General features: G+C 36.3%; 1 protein-coding gene across 1 annotated transcript in view; it reads left to right on the top strand.

Moving 5' to 3' along the window:
- Positions 1-17,238, top strand: part of TSPAN7 (tetraspanin 7) — a 119,138-nt gene that overhangs the window by 80,925 nt on the left and 20,975 nt on the right. Inside the window, exons 2-4 of the mRNA XM_074214182.1 lie at positions 8,705-8,893; positions 12,208-12,282; positions 15,107-15,202. Coding sequence (XP_074070283.1) covers positions 8,705-8,893; positions 12,208-12,282; positions 15,107-15,202 — 360 coding nt within the window. The remainder of the gene's footprint in view (positions 1-8,704; positions 8,894-12,207; positions 12,283-15,106; positions 15,203-17,238) is intronic.

The raw sequence follows: 17,238 nt of genomic DNA, 5'->3' as shown, positions 1-17,238 counted from the left end.
CCCAAAGATTCTTAACCTGGGAGTCAGAGGATAGATTTCAAGAAATATTTAAACTTCAATGGGTAAAAAAAATCACTTCTGTTTTCACTAACTTATAATTGAAATTCCTCCAGTTATGAAATAAAAACAAAATAACATCCTGAGATTGCCAAAATGGGGGTCCATGACACCAGAAAGGTTAAGGACTTCTACCTTCTTCTTTTCCAAACTTCCTTATTTCTATTGAAGGTACCATCATCCTTCTAGTGTCTTATATTCATAATCTCATAATCTTGGTATTAACCTGGGCTCTTCACTCTCCACACATTCTATCAGTTGCCAACTCTTGCCATTATTTCTTTCACATCCAGCTTCTTTGCTATTCTCATGGCTAGTCTCTTAGTTCATGCCATTATTGCTTCTTGTCAAGTCTCTCATCTCTTTGGTGAATCCTCTGTACTTCTACCAAAGTACATTCACTTAAATCCACTCATTCTCACACTTAATCAACTCCTTTGGCTATTTATTGTCTGAAGGATAAAATATAACACTCTGTTCCTGCACTCCCTCGATTAACTTTTAATATTCCTCACAATTTGTTCACAGCCTTTCTTTTCAGCTTCACTGGACATTACTATATTTCCTGTATTTTGTGATCCAGCAAAATTGGCCTTCTGTCTATTCCTCCCTCGTGGCACTCATCTTCTTTCTTATGCCTTGGCACTGGGTAATCCCCCTTCTTACACTGGCCTCCCTGAGTTGCTGTCTTTCTTTTAAGATGTACCTCCTGGACCAGGTATATTGTATCCCCATACTTCTCAATTCTAAGGAGATTGAAACTCATCATTGACGAATCTCATTATCTCAAACCTCATCTCTGCCCCTCTGTTTGGAGGGTGAAACATAAACCCCTCCATTTAAGGAGGGGAACAGAAGTGATATTTCCCCAGACTTCTTTTTTTCTATCTAACTGCACTCATTTTAAGCTTCTTTGACTTTTCTGGAAATTTCATTTTGGATTTCTTTTGATTTTCAGCTTTCTTTTGTGTGTTTTCTTCTTTCATTAGCTTGTAAGCTCCTTGAGGATAGGGACTGTCATTCATGTTTGTATTCCCAACACGGAGCACAATGGCTAACACATAGTAGATACTTAATCAATATTTATAGATTATGACTATTGACTGTCTGTTGAGATCATAGTTTCAGTGGGGCTATGACCAGTTAGTATTTACACCAAATCCAGCACCAATATGGTAGAGGAGCCACCAAGCTACTTCAGTAGGATGAATTGGCCTAGATCAGAAAAACAGAGAAGCTTCAAGCTTTTGTGCCCATCAATATTGGAACTGCCAGGCAAATGAGTAGCCAGCTTAGTTGAGATAGGAATATTTGGTCTCAAAACAAATCCAAAAGATGCATTTTCATCAAGAAGCCTTTCCTTATGACCCCAAATGCTCATACGCTACCTCTAAAACAATGTTGTATTTAACTACTTTGTATATATTTGTATTTATTAATTTTACATTTACATAGGGTATGTTTTTATATGTACTTGTTTCCTCCATTAGAATTAAAGTTCTATCCAATAAGAATTGTTTCATACTTTGTATTTGCATTCCCAGCTCCTAGCCTGGGACATAGTGAGTGTTAATAAATACATATATATGATTGAATTTGCTAAAGAGATGCTGATCAGCGTGGGATGAGTTTTCTCAGAAAAATTCCTTATGCTATTGAAATCACAGGTCCTGATTGAAAAGAAAAATAATTACAGCAAATAAATTTTATGTCTAATAAATTGATTGATAAAGATCTGTAATCTTGTTGTAGACTTTAAAGTTTATAAAAAGTCTCATGTGGATCTAATAGAAGTGAAATATTGACCCCCCCCCCCCAAGAACTAAAAAGAATGTGAGATTCTTGTGAATCATGGCATCTTTTTCTAGGTCATTTCATCATGTCATCTAGCTCTTTTTTTTTTAGGTTTTTTTTTTTTTTGGCAAGGCAGTGGGGTTAAGTGGCTTGCCCAAGGCCACATGGCTAGGTAATTATTAAGTTTCTGAGGTCAGATTTGAACTCAGGTCCTCCTGACTCCAGGGCTGGTGTTCTATCCACTGTACCCCTTGTCTAGCTCTTGATGAGGTGAAATGTAGAGTCAAATTAGTTGAGCCAGAATGTGAGGGCACAAGAAGATGAAGAGTTAAACAATGACCACTAAGTAAAGCTTTGATATCTTGGACAGTTTGCTCATTTCTAAAATGAAGTCATTAGACTAAATTATTTCCAAGTTTCCTGCCAGAGTTTACATTCTCTGATTCCATTCATTTTCCCTAGATTTCTTAGAACAGTTGTGTAACCATGGTAATTAGAACAATGTTATTGGACACTAAATGTACAGTGTATGGCCTGTACTAAGGGAGTTATATACCATGTGTATAATTATCATATAGACTTCTCAGCACCTGTCTTATATAATCAGACCTAGTAGACTTATAGGAGTAAGAAAGGGCCAAGAGCCATTTCATTCTACTATTTGGTCCCCTTAGTCCCGTTTAAGACTAAAATGATATAAAATAAATTTCATCCTATAGAATTTTGAAGCAGTCTCAGAGATAAACAAAACTCTAGTTAGCTTATTAAGTGTACACAAACATTTCTAAATCTTGGACTAAATGTTTCTGCAAGGAGCACTTACCTTTTTATAAAATTCATCTTGTTCATTAGGTGATTTACAATAGCCAGAATGTGACCACCAGTTGTACTGAAAAGAATGATGAATTTGTGCTTAGAAAACCTGTCTTCAAATTCATACTCTTCTGTTTCCTGCTTACTTGACCTTGGATAGACTATATCTCAGTTTCTTTATCTCTCAGATCACTTTAGGACCAAATTATGTAAAAATGCATATACAAACTCTGAAGCATCTACTAGATCAAGAAATATTTTTTAAAATATTTTGTTTGTTTTTCCAAATACATGCAATGGTAATTTTTACTAATCATTTTTTTTTGCAAGGTTTTGAGTTTTACATTTTTCTCCCTACCCTCCCACCTACCCCTGACAGAAAGCAGTCTGATATAGGCTCTACATTTATAACTGAACTAAACATAGATACATATTGATCATGTTGTGAAAGAAGAATCAGAACCAAATGGAGGAAAGAAACCACCAGAGAGAAAAAATGATGATATAATACATAAGACAACTTTTAAAAACTGAAAATAATAAACTTTGGTCTTCATTTAAACTCCATAGTTCTTTCTCTGGATATGGATGGTATTTTTTCATCACAAGTCTTTTAAAATTATCTTTGATTATTGTACTGCTGAAATGAACAAGTTCATCATGGTTGATCATCACCCCATGTTCTTGTTATTGTGTATAATGTTCTTTGGGTTCTGCTCATTTCACTCAGCATTAATTCATACAAGTCTTTCCAGGCTTTTCTGAAATCCCATGTCTCATGATTTTTTCGAGAACAATAGTGTTCCATCACATACATATACCACAATTTTTTTCAGGCATTCCCTAGTTGATAAACATTCCCTCAATTTCCAATTCTTTACCACTACAAAAAGAGCTACTATGAATATTTTTGCATCTGTGGATTTTCCCCCTTTTTTCATGTAGATCAAGAACTCTAAATTTATGAACTGATATGAGAAAAAATTTACATCTTTATTTCCCCAAACGTTTAAGCTAAATTTAGAATTTCCTTCAATTAAAACTGTTGGTAGTAAATTAAAATAATATTTTTATTTTCCCAGATTGCCAAAGGGGGGCGCATGAGACACACAAAAGGTTAAGAACCCATGTACTAATGACTGAACTGAAACAATTACACAGTTTAATTAAGTGATCTCTAAAGTCTCTTCTAGTCCTAGGGCTTTGATTCTAAAAGGTGGTGGGCAAAAACCACTGCTGATGAAGATGAATGTTCTATTAGATGTGGTGATTTGTGGTTAATTTAGAGGTTGTAAGGTTGGTAGTGTTTCCACCAGGCCACAGAATGTGGTTTACCTTATGTCTCTGTAGTGTCTTTTTCTGAAACCACAGAGTTTACTATGTTTTCTTTAATTGGAAGCAAAAGTATTTTTTTTTCTATAAGGAAGAAAAACTGGCATATTGATTTACTTGAGGTGTCTCAACTCCCAGCAACAATAGTTCCTTCAGGGAGTTATGAAGTTTCCCAGTAATGGAAAGCAGAAACACCCATTCCAAATCCATGACCTTACTGTAGATCTTGAGATTCCCCAATCCATAGAATATCCTTCTTGAGAAAATGGGTGTATTTCTGATGAGGAAACAAAGAAAAAATTTCTACACAAATTACATGATTAACTCTCTTCTTGGGTGTTGGGCTGAAGAAAGGAGGAGTGGGACGAAAGGGGTATTAAATGTTGTAGCTTATTGTAGACCTTAGAAACAGACTAAAACCAATTTAGGAGACAAGAACAGGGGAAAATATTGTTGAGGATGACCAAAGAATGACAGTGGTTAATCTAGACTTTTTCTTTTGAATTTTTTTTTTGTAAAGCCTATTGTAAAACAAACTTTTACAGCTCCTCTTTCCTTCCCCATCCCCTTAACCTCTTAGCTGAGAACCTCACTTCAGAATGTTTTTTTTAAATTGAAGCCCTTTACTGACAGCTTCTTCCCCATCTCATCTCACTCTGATATCTCCTCCCACTTGTAAAAAGGGGTGACCTTTCTCCTTGCTAAGACAAACTGCTCAAAAAACATCCTTAATCCTGTTCCCTACCATCTTCTCTAGCAGATTGCACCCCTAGTTATTCCTTATTTTTCTCTCTTCCATCTCTTATCTACTGTTGCCTTCTCTACTCTCTACAAACATGTTCATTAAAAAATCATTTGAGCTGAACAGCCCTAAAATTACCATCAGGTGGCTCCACTTCATCTCTATTCACTCTCTTCTAAACTCTTTATAATCTGGTTTCAGACCTCATGATCCAACTGAAACTGCTTTCCAAACTTAACACCAATCTCTTTAAATACCAGATCCCATGGCCATTGCTCAGTTCTCATCCTTCTTGAACTCTCTGTAGCTCTTTGATTAGTGATGACTCTTTCCTCCTATATTTTTATGATACTATTCTTTCCTGGTTCTCCTTCTACCTCTGTGAGTCCTCCTGTTCAGCATTCTGTCTACTGCTGTGGACAGAAGGTTAGGGTTATGGGTATGCTCCCAAGGCTCTGGATAGGCCTCTGTTCTCTTTTCCCTTGATACTTTGTTACTTGCTGATGTCCTCAGCTCCCATGAGTTCAGTTAGTATCTCCGTGCAGATGATTCCCAGAGCTGTACAAGGTATCTCATAAGTTCTAATGCAATTTTATATACAGAACACTCTGTATATAAATTCATTGACATTCATAAATTTTACACATTAATGTTATAATAATAAGTGTAGATATTAATATGAAGTATTGCTTACTTTATACTCCCTGTGTTCCCAAGTTTGGGGCAAAAATGGCAACTAATCTCCACCTCAATTAGAATTCGTTCTACATCTTTCCGACTCCCTAAAGCAGTTGTCTAGTCAGTACTTAAAGATGTTCAGTGATAAGGAATGTATTACCTTATGTCAGTCTTTATTTTTCTAATATCTCTTTGTGGTTTTGAGAGACCAAAGAGAATGATAATACTCCTCCATGTAACAACCCTTCACATACTTGAAGATTATTACCATGTTCTCCCACTCCTAATATCTTTTCATATCTAGCCTCAACATCCCTAGCTCCTTCACCTGTCCCTTATAACCTGCTTAATTCTGTAACCTAATTAATTTTGTCCCTATTCTAACCCCAAATTCACCTCCTGACTTAACTCTGATCCTAAATTTGCCTCCTGTTTCTAACTCCAACCTTTCCGTAAATAGAAGGTTAGGGTTATGGCTAGAAATGAATTTAGAGTTAGGGTTAGAGTTAGGAAGGGGAGTTTAGGGTTAGAAATGAATTTAGGGCAAGGGTTGGGAGGCAAAATGCAAACAATGTAAATGTTGGATTAAGTGGTTTTCAGAGCTGAACACAATGGGGGCCAGTTGTGATCTGACATAATCAAGGTAGGGCAAAATTGTTAGTCCTCTCATTCTGGACACTATGCCTCTTTTAATGCCAACCAAGATCATATAACAAACAGGGCCTAGGACAACTCCCTTCTCTGGAGTACTAGACTAGAGACCTAACTCCATGCTGACATAGGTTGACATGGAGGTGTACTACTGCTTAGAACCATTTGAATTAACTGATTCCAAATCCACCTAAACCTATTGTGGTCCACATCTCCTTACACCTCCTCACCCCATTATCCCATCAGTTATCAGAACTTGTCGTTTCTCCTAACACAGCATCTGTCACCTAGAACCTTCTTTCTATTCACACACAACCACCATCTTTATTTAGGTCTTTGTCACTTCTGTCCTAGATTATTGCAACAACCTCCTAATAGGTCTCCCTATCTCAAGTCTCTTCCCATTTCAATCCATTTTCTGTACATAATTGCCAAAGTGGTTTTCATTAAGGGTAGATCCAACCATATCACTTGCCTACTTAGTAAATTGCAGTGGTTCTCCGTTACATGTAGGATAAAATAGAAGCTCATCTGTTTAGCTTTTAAAGCCCTTCATGATATGCTGTGAACCCATCTTTCCAGCCTTGCTGTATATTTCTTTTTATCCATTCTGTGGCCTAGGCCAACTGGAATTTTCTTTACTTTTCTGCACAAACAGTGAAATACACCTCTCTCCATGTCTTTGCAGTGACCTTCCAAATATCTAGAATATACTTTCTCCTCACCTCTACCTTGCAAAATTCATCACTGTCTGCAAGGCTGATTCTTCTTCTGTTACAGTTAAACTCCCTTGTATTTCTTTGTTATGGATTCTGTATCTTTATATGTGGACATGTCTCTGTTTCATTTTTTTCCTTTGTATTCTCAGCATCAGCACCATTCATGGCACATGGTTAAATACCTAATGAATACTTGTGGATTGATTGTCTTATCTTTCCATCTTGTTCACAAGAATACTAGGAAAGCCTTTGTTGAATACTATGTGAGAGCAAGTATGCTCTGTCCTTGAAATCCCCTGCACAATACATTTCCGAATCATTGAATGTTAAATTATTATATCATATAGCAAGTTTTCTTGACTGCTCAGTACATTGGTCAATCTGGTTTTAGAATAATTCATTGAAATTCAAAGATGTAGATGCAAAGATAGCTGTAGTTGGAGATCTATACAAATAAATACATACTTCACACATACACACACACATACATAGATGCACATATACATACATACACACACAGGCACTGGGCTTTCTGTCTAGGATCCTATGCTTGTCTTACTTTCATGGTAACCCCATATTATTTAATCATTCATGTATGTGATGAGGTAATCTTATCTCTTTCAATAAGTATGTATAAAGAGGGAAAAGAGAAAGAAAATAGAACCGTTTTCTATTTGACCACCAGATGTCAGCAGAGAATACTGAACATGCCATCAGACTTATTTCCAATATATTTCACTATCAATAACAGATCACTACCAGCAGCTTCAAAGTTTATATGTTTAGTTCTGTTTTTAAAGTTGCCATTATCACCTCTTCTACCTTCTTCTCAGTAACACTCCAATTCTTTTTCTTGAAATGAACTTAAAAGAAGAACAGCATAACATGTGTCGCTAAATTCTAGAATTTAGAAAACAGTCTTTGGACTTCATTTGGTGATCCAGCTTTGGAATTTGGATTAATATCATTACACCTAGGCCAGAAAGGCTAGTTAAAATTTTCTGTTGTCCTAGAATTCTATAGTAGTGAATTTTGCTTAGTAAAAAAGAAACTCACCAAGCGTTTTATAAGTAGGGCTTAGAAATACTCGTTTGTATAGAAATTTTTGTTGTAATGGTATTTTTGCTAATAAGATTTAACATGAAAAAGATAATAATGCTGTGCCTTGTCACTCAAATACATTTTCCTTACAAAAGTCCAAGGGATTAGTTAGTATTTCTGTCCTTGTTTTATGAATGAGAAAATAGTCTTACTTAACTAAAGTTAAATGACTTACCTAAGACCTCTTGTTCAGCTGGTTTTCAGTAATATCACTCTTTGTGACCTTTTCATGACATTTTCTTGACAGAAATACTTGGAGTAGTTTACTGTTTCCTTTTCTGGTTCCTTTTACAATTCATGAAACTGAGACAGACAAAGTCAAGTGACTTGCCCAGGATCACAAAGGTAGTCAGTGTCAGAGACCAGATTTCAACTTTCTGACTTTAGGCATAGTATTCTAACCACTGTGCCATCTAGCAGCCGTGCCCAAAGCCTCATAGTAAGTTACAAAAGTTATCAGCATTGTAGGGTTGAAAATATATGTCATTATGTAATATCCAACATGAAAAGGTGCTTGGAGAGAGAAGATTTTGGTTGGTAATTTCTACATATGTTTTGCAAAACTGAGAACTGAAATACCTCTCTGAATATATAAGCAAATCAGATAATCATCAACCATTTCATATGTCATGGTTTGGCATTCCAGTGTATAAGGATTATTTGTTATAAGACCCATAGCACATTGTGACATGCAGATTCTGGATTTTTTTTTTCAGAGCCATTAAGACTGAAATACCAAAAATGTGTGGCTTTCTATTTATCCTGACTACTCTTTTTAATTAGATGCTTTGCCCTTTATTCCTCCCCTCTCTTTCAGATCACTGGTGTTATTCTTCTGGCAGTTGGAGTCTGGGGCAAGCTCACTTTGGGCACATACATTTCTCTTATTGCAGAGAACTCCACCAATGCCCCCTATGTGCTCATTGGGACTGGCACAACCATTGTGGTCTTTGGCCTGTTTGGATGCTTTGCCACATGTCGTGGAAGCCCATGGATGTTAAAATTGGTGAGTGTATACTGTAATTGCTTATGCAGTTTTAAAAAGCATACAGAAGGAATGGTGATTCTTTGGGCAAGAAAGGCCTCAACATCCAAATACTCATTTAACCATTATTCCCTACTAAAAGCAAAGTGGAAATTCAGTTTTAGCCAAAATTAGTTAACACAAAGAAGAGTGCTAAAACAACAGTGGGTCCACTCTGTGAGGCTGGCTGGCAAAAGCTGTTGCTCAGAAATGTAAAGATACCCTTTATAATCTCATGACAAAAGGTCCCAATACCAGTTTTATGTTCTGCACTGGAAACTCCCTTCAGCCACATTACACATATTCACTGAGCAGCTCAGGAGCATGACCAGCAGCCTTCCATTTGGAATGATTTCATTTTTTCCTTTTGGGAAATCAGTTTTCTCATCTCAGCTGTGGCTCCCTTGGTGTTCACCCTCCTTTCTAATCCACACTGTCTCACCACAAGCCATGGAGATCCAGCTGTGTGCCATGGAGCACAACTCAGCTAAAGTTTGCACCATGGCAGGTGCTTTCTCCAGGCCTAGAAAAAAAGCCATTGTATTAATCCTTCACACCAACCCTATATTTGGAGAAATTAGTGAAAGAGAAGAGGCAGAATAATAAACATACTCAGTGTTAAGCTTCTGAGGCTCCAGACTCATCTGCCTTTGGCTCACCTGAGTTGCTTCATTTCTGTTGCAGTCATAAGATACCAGTGCCAGGACAATGTTCAAAGTATATTTATCCTTTTACCCTCTATTTACATTCCCACCCCAAATGTTCACATGGACTATTTGTGCCCATCCTGTGTTGGAGCCAAGCTCCTCTGATTAGCCACAGTCAGTAACTTATCTGTAACATGGTGATGTTGTTTTGGTCCTCTTCAATAACAAAGGATAAGAACCAACAAATACTAGCAAGTAGAAAGCAAGCTAGACTTTGGGATTGGGATGCTGCTGGGATTATTAGTGCTTGACCAGCCATTTGTGTACGTTTTGTGCTTAAAGTGCCTTTCATAATACTTTTCATTTTTGAGAATTATTATAATAGTTTTTATAACTGAAATGAGGTCAGGATTTCCATTTAATGTTAAATTGTCACTCAATGAATGGGTGAAGTAGCAAGTTTTTCAGCCTCACCGTGCTTGGTTTAGCTTAACCCTGAAGGTAATGACTCAATATTACCTGGTGTCAGAACTTGGTCTGTGACTAATTCACAGTGAAGAAACCACCTTGAGAACTGATCTCTTTATTGTCAGCCTCTACCAGAGGGATGAACAATAGGACCTCCTTATTAACCTTCCTTATTTTCCCACTAGTAGTAAAATATGCAGAGTTGGGATCAGGAACCAAGGTATACATCATTGCTCTCTGTCTTCCACATGTGCATACACTTATACTAGTGCCCAAAATAAACCAACTATTGTGAACCAGACCTCAGGGATGACTTTAGCCAAGGAGAACAAGGGAGGAGAGAAATTACTCTTTTCAAAACAATGATAACTGATCTAATAAAAGAATTTAAACCTGATATAAATACATATAAATCTGTGAAATGACCATGGGACCCCTGCCCAAACTGTAGTACCACTGAACACTACTCCAAACCTGTAAGAATATAAGCTATGACTTGAGATAAAAGTAAGTTATTATTTGGGAGAAGTTCCCTTTGGAACAGGAAAGAGAAATTTTTACTAACCATTAGAACTTGGGTTCAAGTCCCATCACTGCTTGTATCCTTGAACAAGTCATGCATCAATCTAGGTTTTAATTCTTTTCTTTAAAATGACAGGAGGGGCGGCTAGGTGGCGTAGTGGATAAAGCACCGGCCTTGGAGTCAGGAGTACCCGGGTTCAAATCTGGTCTCAGACACTTAATAATTACCTAGCTGTGTGGCCTTGGGCAAGCCACTTAACCACACTTGCCTTGCAAAAACCTAAAAAAAAATATGACAGGAGATAGATTAGATGATTTCTAAGAACCCTTTAGATGATTTCTAAGAACTCTTTAAGATCTTTATTCTGTTACTCGAAGGAGAAATTTTTTTTAATAGTGGAATATACCCCCAACATTGTATTTATGTTTTCATTAGGTAAGGTTATATTGCCAGTGCTGACAGTATCATCAGAAGAACTTCTGTTGGTCTGAATGGAGTAACTGTAATACTTTGATGATTGTATCACCATAAATAAATACACCAGTAATTCATTGGTCAACAGCAGACTAGCTTGCTGAGAGGAAAAGAAGCTTATGGGAGGGTAGGATAGTATCCTCCCATAGCACTTCAACTTCTATCTGTATCTAATACAGGATATTTTTAATAGCCAAGGTATTAAAGTTTCTACTTCCTTCACTGAGAAGACAAATAGTACTATGTGAAATGATAGAATTTCCAAGATAAGTACTAACCTTTCCTCTTTTATATGAACTCCAAAGTCATAAATGGAAGGTTGTTTGACTCCTGGTAAAAGGCTTGTGGACACTACTTACAGAGAAGTTTTTCAGAACACTTTCAGAAGTGTTTGATAACCAGCACTTGAGGTAATACTTTCAAGAGCTCATTGCCTAAGATCTAGGATCTATTCACAATGTTAAGGATGTGCATTTGTCTCTTGGAGATAGGAAATCATTGCTCTGTGTAAATGTTTAGAAGAGTTGAATTGGGAATGAGTTATATTTAGATTGGTCCATTTTCATTGTTCTCTCCAATGATTGTTAACCTATGTTGTTATTTTTTTTCAGTTGAGATAATCCCAAAATTTTATGTTTAGAAAAAGAATTAAATTAATATTTCCTGCCATTAACATATACAAAGTTATCCTAGTAAAAGAATTTAAGCTGGGTATACAAACAAATATACATATAGATCATATAGTGATGGCTCAAACTGTAGAAACATTCAACACTATTCTAAAAAGTTGTTTTTTTAGATTTTTGCAAGACAAATGGGGTGAAGTGCCTTGCCCATGGCCACAAAGCTAGGTAATTATTAAGTGTCTGAGACCAGATTTGAACCCGGGTACTCCTGACTCCAAGGCTGGAGTTTTATCCACTACGCCACCTAGCTGCCCCCATTCAACACTATTCTAAACCTGTGGAATTATCAGCTCTAATTTTACATAGAAACAAATATTTGGAGGAGGTTACATTCCCTTTTGGGCACAGAAGAGAAATGGATATTATAAAAGTTTTTGGTTTTGTTTTATATTACTTATGATATATTTATTGCCCTGCTTCTGGTTCTAAATCTTTCTTCCTAAAAGTGTTTTGAATTTAATTCTTCACATTTGACCTTGTCCCTTCCCCCCCCCCCAGTATGCCATGTTCTTGTCCCTGGTGTTCTTGGCTGAGCTGGTGGCTGGCATCTCAGGTTTTGTGTTTCGCCATGAGGTAAGTGCATACAAATCAGGGTAGAAGAGTCACACCATTTTTGGAAGAGAAGATTCATTGAAACCTTTTAAAATGTGTGCAGCACATACAAAATGCTGAGTTTGATTTACTTACATTGAATGGTGGTAGTTTTCTAGTTGCTTCATGGGCTGAAAATTATGATGTCAAATAGAGTTTTGACCAAAGTTCAGAGCTTTAATTATCAGATATTTACTCTCAAGTAGTCTTTATGTACTTATCATGAATGGTCCTTCTTTAGCCCTATTAAAATGTCAAAGAAAGAGTTCTCTTGGAGATAGAAAAGTTTATAATTTCAGATTGATCCATCTGCATTGTTCACACCAATGATTGTTAATCCTATGTTGTTCTTATTTTTTTTTACAATTGGAATAATCTCAAAACTTTATGATTAGAAAAAGAGGAATTAAATTAATATTCCCTTCCATTAACATAAAGCTAACCTAGTAAAAGAATTTAAGCTAGGTATACAAATACACATACAGATCACATAGTAATAGCTCAAACTGTAGACCCATTGAACACCATTCTAAACCAGTAGAACCATCAGTAATGACTTGACATAGAAGTAAATATTTGGGAGATGTTGGGATCCCTTTTGGACAAAGAAAAGAAATGTGTATTATAAAAGTTTATGAGTATATAAAGTTTATAAGTATTATAAAATATAAAAGTTTGTAATATAGAATAAATATGGCTTTAAATATAGCTCTTTCAGTTAACATGCCCACTTAGGCATATTTGTGTGTGTGTATGTATGTATGTGTGTATTATGCTGTGGTGGGATTCAAAAAAATTAACCAGTTCACTGAACTCAATATAAAATTAGATATTGGTTCTGCCAAACCAGTGTGAATTGGCTGAATCCCAACACCATATTTATTAATGTACATATGTGTATATCTGTATATACACATATACACACATAACAGAGGAAGAATTTTCAAATCTATAAAACCAAGCCAAAATAATTTCTTTATATATTATAAATATCATATCTTTCCAGAAGTAACAGAATACATATAGATAGGTGTGTTTACAATTTGAAAATTCATAAATTAAACTATCAAAAATTCAATGAGGGGGATTAAAGGAAAACCTTTGCCTATTTTTTTCTTGGTCAATGAAGTCTGGCAGTCTTCTTTTTTTTTTTCTTTCTGAGAAGCAGTGGCAATTTCTACAGCTGGTTTTAATATCCCCTAAAAATGCCCTGTTCTTTAGAGTTCTACTTTGAGTGAGAGTAAGTAAAACCATGGAAACTAGTGCAGGAGAAACTAACTAGTCCCTGATTTAAAATGTGGTATTCCCTTCACTTTGGTTCACTTTTTCAATCATAAATTCTCCCTTTCCTAAATACTGTCCCATTTCTGACAGTCCTTTGCTTTCACTTCATTAAATACCTTTTTAACATATAAATTACAGAAACATGACTCTAGTAATCCTAGGCAGGTAATAAGAGGTACTGTTTCAGTAATAGAGTATTTTCTTCAGTTAATTCACTATATTCACCACTATTCTCCCTTAAGTCTTGCTTTTTAACTGCTTAAATAAATGTACATTTCATCACTTTTGGGTATCCCTTCTAGTGATACAAATTGCAACCTGTCCTTGACTGTCTATTCTGTAAGACTTCTTTTTCATGATCTCCCTTGAGTTTGCTACAGAGTTCCACCCAATGTAATGTAAGTCTTCCTCACCTCCCACTATCACAAAGATAATAGGACTGTCCACCTGCTATCTTTCCCCTTATCTAGGTCATCAGCATCATTCTCTCTTTCTATACATTTCCTCAATAGCATTTTTTTTATTTCTCCTCTTCTCTAAAGTTATACCTTTTATGCATTGCAAACTGCTTGCTGCCTCTTTCCTCAGAACCTCTTCACTCTCTTTTATTCACCTTCAATTCTTAAAAGATTGTTATCCATGTCTCAGAGCCGTACAGTAATGCTATAAAAAGCCGAAAAAGATGGACTTTTGTTTCTAGAAGAAGCTTGGAATATTTAAAGGTGCTTTTCAAATTTCTGAAGATAATCCAGTCTGCTTCCCTCTGTCTGTTTAATTCTGGGCCCATTTTATTCATTTTTAATGTCAGTCTAAGACACTGGCACAGGACCATCCAGCATGATGTGCCATCATCAGAGAAGGTGCTGTGCTCCATGAACAAAGCAGAATTGAAGTAGCTCAAAAGAAATGTGAGATGCACAAATGTAGGAATCACCCTATTTGTTCACTTGGCCTATTTGTGCCTGACCTGTGATAGAGAATTCCGAGATCATGTTGGTGTGATCAGTCACAGTCAAACACACTATAACTTGATTTTATCATAGTGGAGTCATTTTAGTCCTCTTTGAGAACTAAAGACAACAACCAACCAACCCAGACATTTATATACCTAATGTAATTCATGAAGCAAAGTCAAGCTTCATTCTTGTTTTAAAAAAATGGAAAAAAAAACAAAAAAGAAATTTGGATATAAAAGACTTTAAGGAATGTCTCTAGGTCTTAGGTTCTAACTGTAAAAAGGAGGGGATTGGACTGAGTAATCTCAGAATACCCCTTGAGCTTTAAGAATTGTGTGTCCTGAACTTTTAACTCCCATGATCAGTGATTCAATGGCAATTTTCCCAAGAGGTTATTTTAAAATGAAAATTAATATGTTAACATGAATTTGCTTTTGCTTAATGTCCTCAGCACTTAGCACAGTGCCTAAGATATAGTAATCACTTAATAAATGCTTGTTGATGTTGACTGAACCTATCAAGTTGGTGGAATAATCTCATGTTGCTTACCTTCTCTTCTTCCTTAGATCAAGGACACTTTCCTTAGGACATACACTGAAGCCATGCAGAATTACAATGGGAATGATGAGAGGAGCCGTGCAGTGGATGATGTGCAGGAGAGTGTAAGTTTAAAATGGCAAGATAGACAGCTAAGGAGAAAATTCTCTGCAAAGTCATTTGTCAGCTGCAATTTGGGGTTTGTGATATGCTTCCATCATTAATTTTATAGTCTTCCCTATTTTAAAATTTTTGATCATTTTATTAAGAGAGATAAAATATTACTCCTGAGTTCAGTTTCCTACAGATTGGCTTTCAACAATTTACCCAGATATTAAGAACTTCACAGAAAAAGTGAATCTCTCCTGGGTCACTTGCCTTTGTAACTAAACATATACTTTCCTTCCTGAATATGTACCTTGTTAATAGCAGAATTATGTCCATTGGAGAATTGATATATCCAAATAGTCAAGTGGTAATGTGGGGATTGGAATTCAAAAGAGTCTGAGCCTAACCATAATGATCCAGTGATGATCTGAGTTAATGTGACATTTAAATCTATCGGAACTTTTAAATTCATCTAGAGAATAAAAAGCACCCAGGATGGAGCCTTGGGACCCAAAGTCAAGGGGTATAGTCTGGGTGATGATTCAAGCAAGAAGATTGACATTAATCACAGCTAACATTGAATAGTAAGAGGAAAATCAAGGCAAAATAGTATTACAAAAACTCAGAACTTTAAGCAAGTCAATGGAGGCAATAGATTGAAAAGGATGAGAACAAAAAAAGACCATCAACTTGTCATTTAAAAAATAATTGGTAATTTTAAAGTAAACAGTTTCAGTTGATGAATCAGAAAGTAGAAGTCAATGGGTTGAGAAGAGACTGAAAGTGAATGTGATGATTGTAGAGAACTCCACAAACTAAAAGTTCCATTGAGGAAGGGAGATAAAATGATAAGATAGTTTGAGGGATTGGGAGGGTCAAGTGAATTAAGAATTGAGAATAGTTGGACATAATTTATGGTAGCATCAAAGGAATCAGTTGATAGGGGAGATATTGGAGATTAGAGAGAGGAAATATAATGTTAAAGGTAGTCTGCTAGAGAAGATGGGAAGGAATGAGATCAAGGATATACATATATATATATGTATATATATTTATATCTGTATACACACACACACACACACACATACACACACACACACACACAGCTAGGCAGCTAGGCGACACAGTGGATAGAGCACAGGCCCTGGAGTCAGGAGGACCTGAGTTCAAATGTATCTCAGACATAATAATTACCTAGCTGTGTGACCTTGGGCATGTCACTTAACCCCACTGCCTTGAAAAAACTTTTTTAAAAAAGAATAAAAAAAATAGAGAGGGGATTGTCTTGATAAGGAGCAAAGCTTACTCATCAGAGAGTGAAATAAAGAGGAAAGACTGGGGTTTAGATATGAAGAAAAGAGGAAACTCACAGTGAATGGTTTCAATTTTCTTACTATAAGAAATGTTTAAGGGGACGGTTTTAGAGAAACTTGAGTTGACTTCAGTAAACATGAAAAGTGAATTGAGCAAAAGGAGAACAGCATATACAATGACAATCACAATGGTGATGATAATGATGTTTGTCCTTAATTCTCAAGAAGACCATGAAATCAGGGAGGTGTTGCCCTGATATGCCCTTGAATTGGATTTGAGTGAGGTAATGCTGTGCTACGTCACCAGCCTCAACTCCAGTGGCCAGCTATCCTTCAGGAGATGGCTCTGAATGTGAAGCAATCAGGGCTAAGTGACTTGCCTAAGATCCCACAGCTAGCATGAGGCCAACTGTGAACTCAGGACTCCTGACTCCAAGGCTGGTGCTCGTCTCTATTGCCCCACTTAGCTCCTGTCTATTGTGCCTTCAGGAAGTAGATAGAGCACTGGGCTTAGAAATCAGAAAGACTCATGTTCCTGAGTTCAAATCCAGCTTCAGACTCTTGCTATAAAACCCTGGACAAGTCACCTAATTCTTATAGCAACTGTATTATAAATATGAAAAGCTTTGGAAGACTTTAAATTGTTGGTCTGTGCCATGATCAACCAGGATTCCAAAGGACTCACAATGAAATATGCTACACTTCTCCTGATAGAGAGGTGATGGACTCAGAGATATATA

This window comes from Macrotis lagotis, chromosome 1 (genome assembly GCF_037893015.1).
Source record: "Macrotis lagotis isolate mMagLag1 chromosome 1, bilby.v1.9.chrom.fasta, whole genome shotgun sequence".
NCBI lineage: Eukaryota > Metazoa > Chordata > Mammalia > Peramelemorphia > Peramelidae > Macrotis > Macrotis lagotis.
The sequence above is the reverse complement of the archived record's forward strand: the minus strand, read 5'-3'. Positions and strand labels throughout refer to the sequence as shown.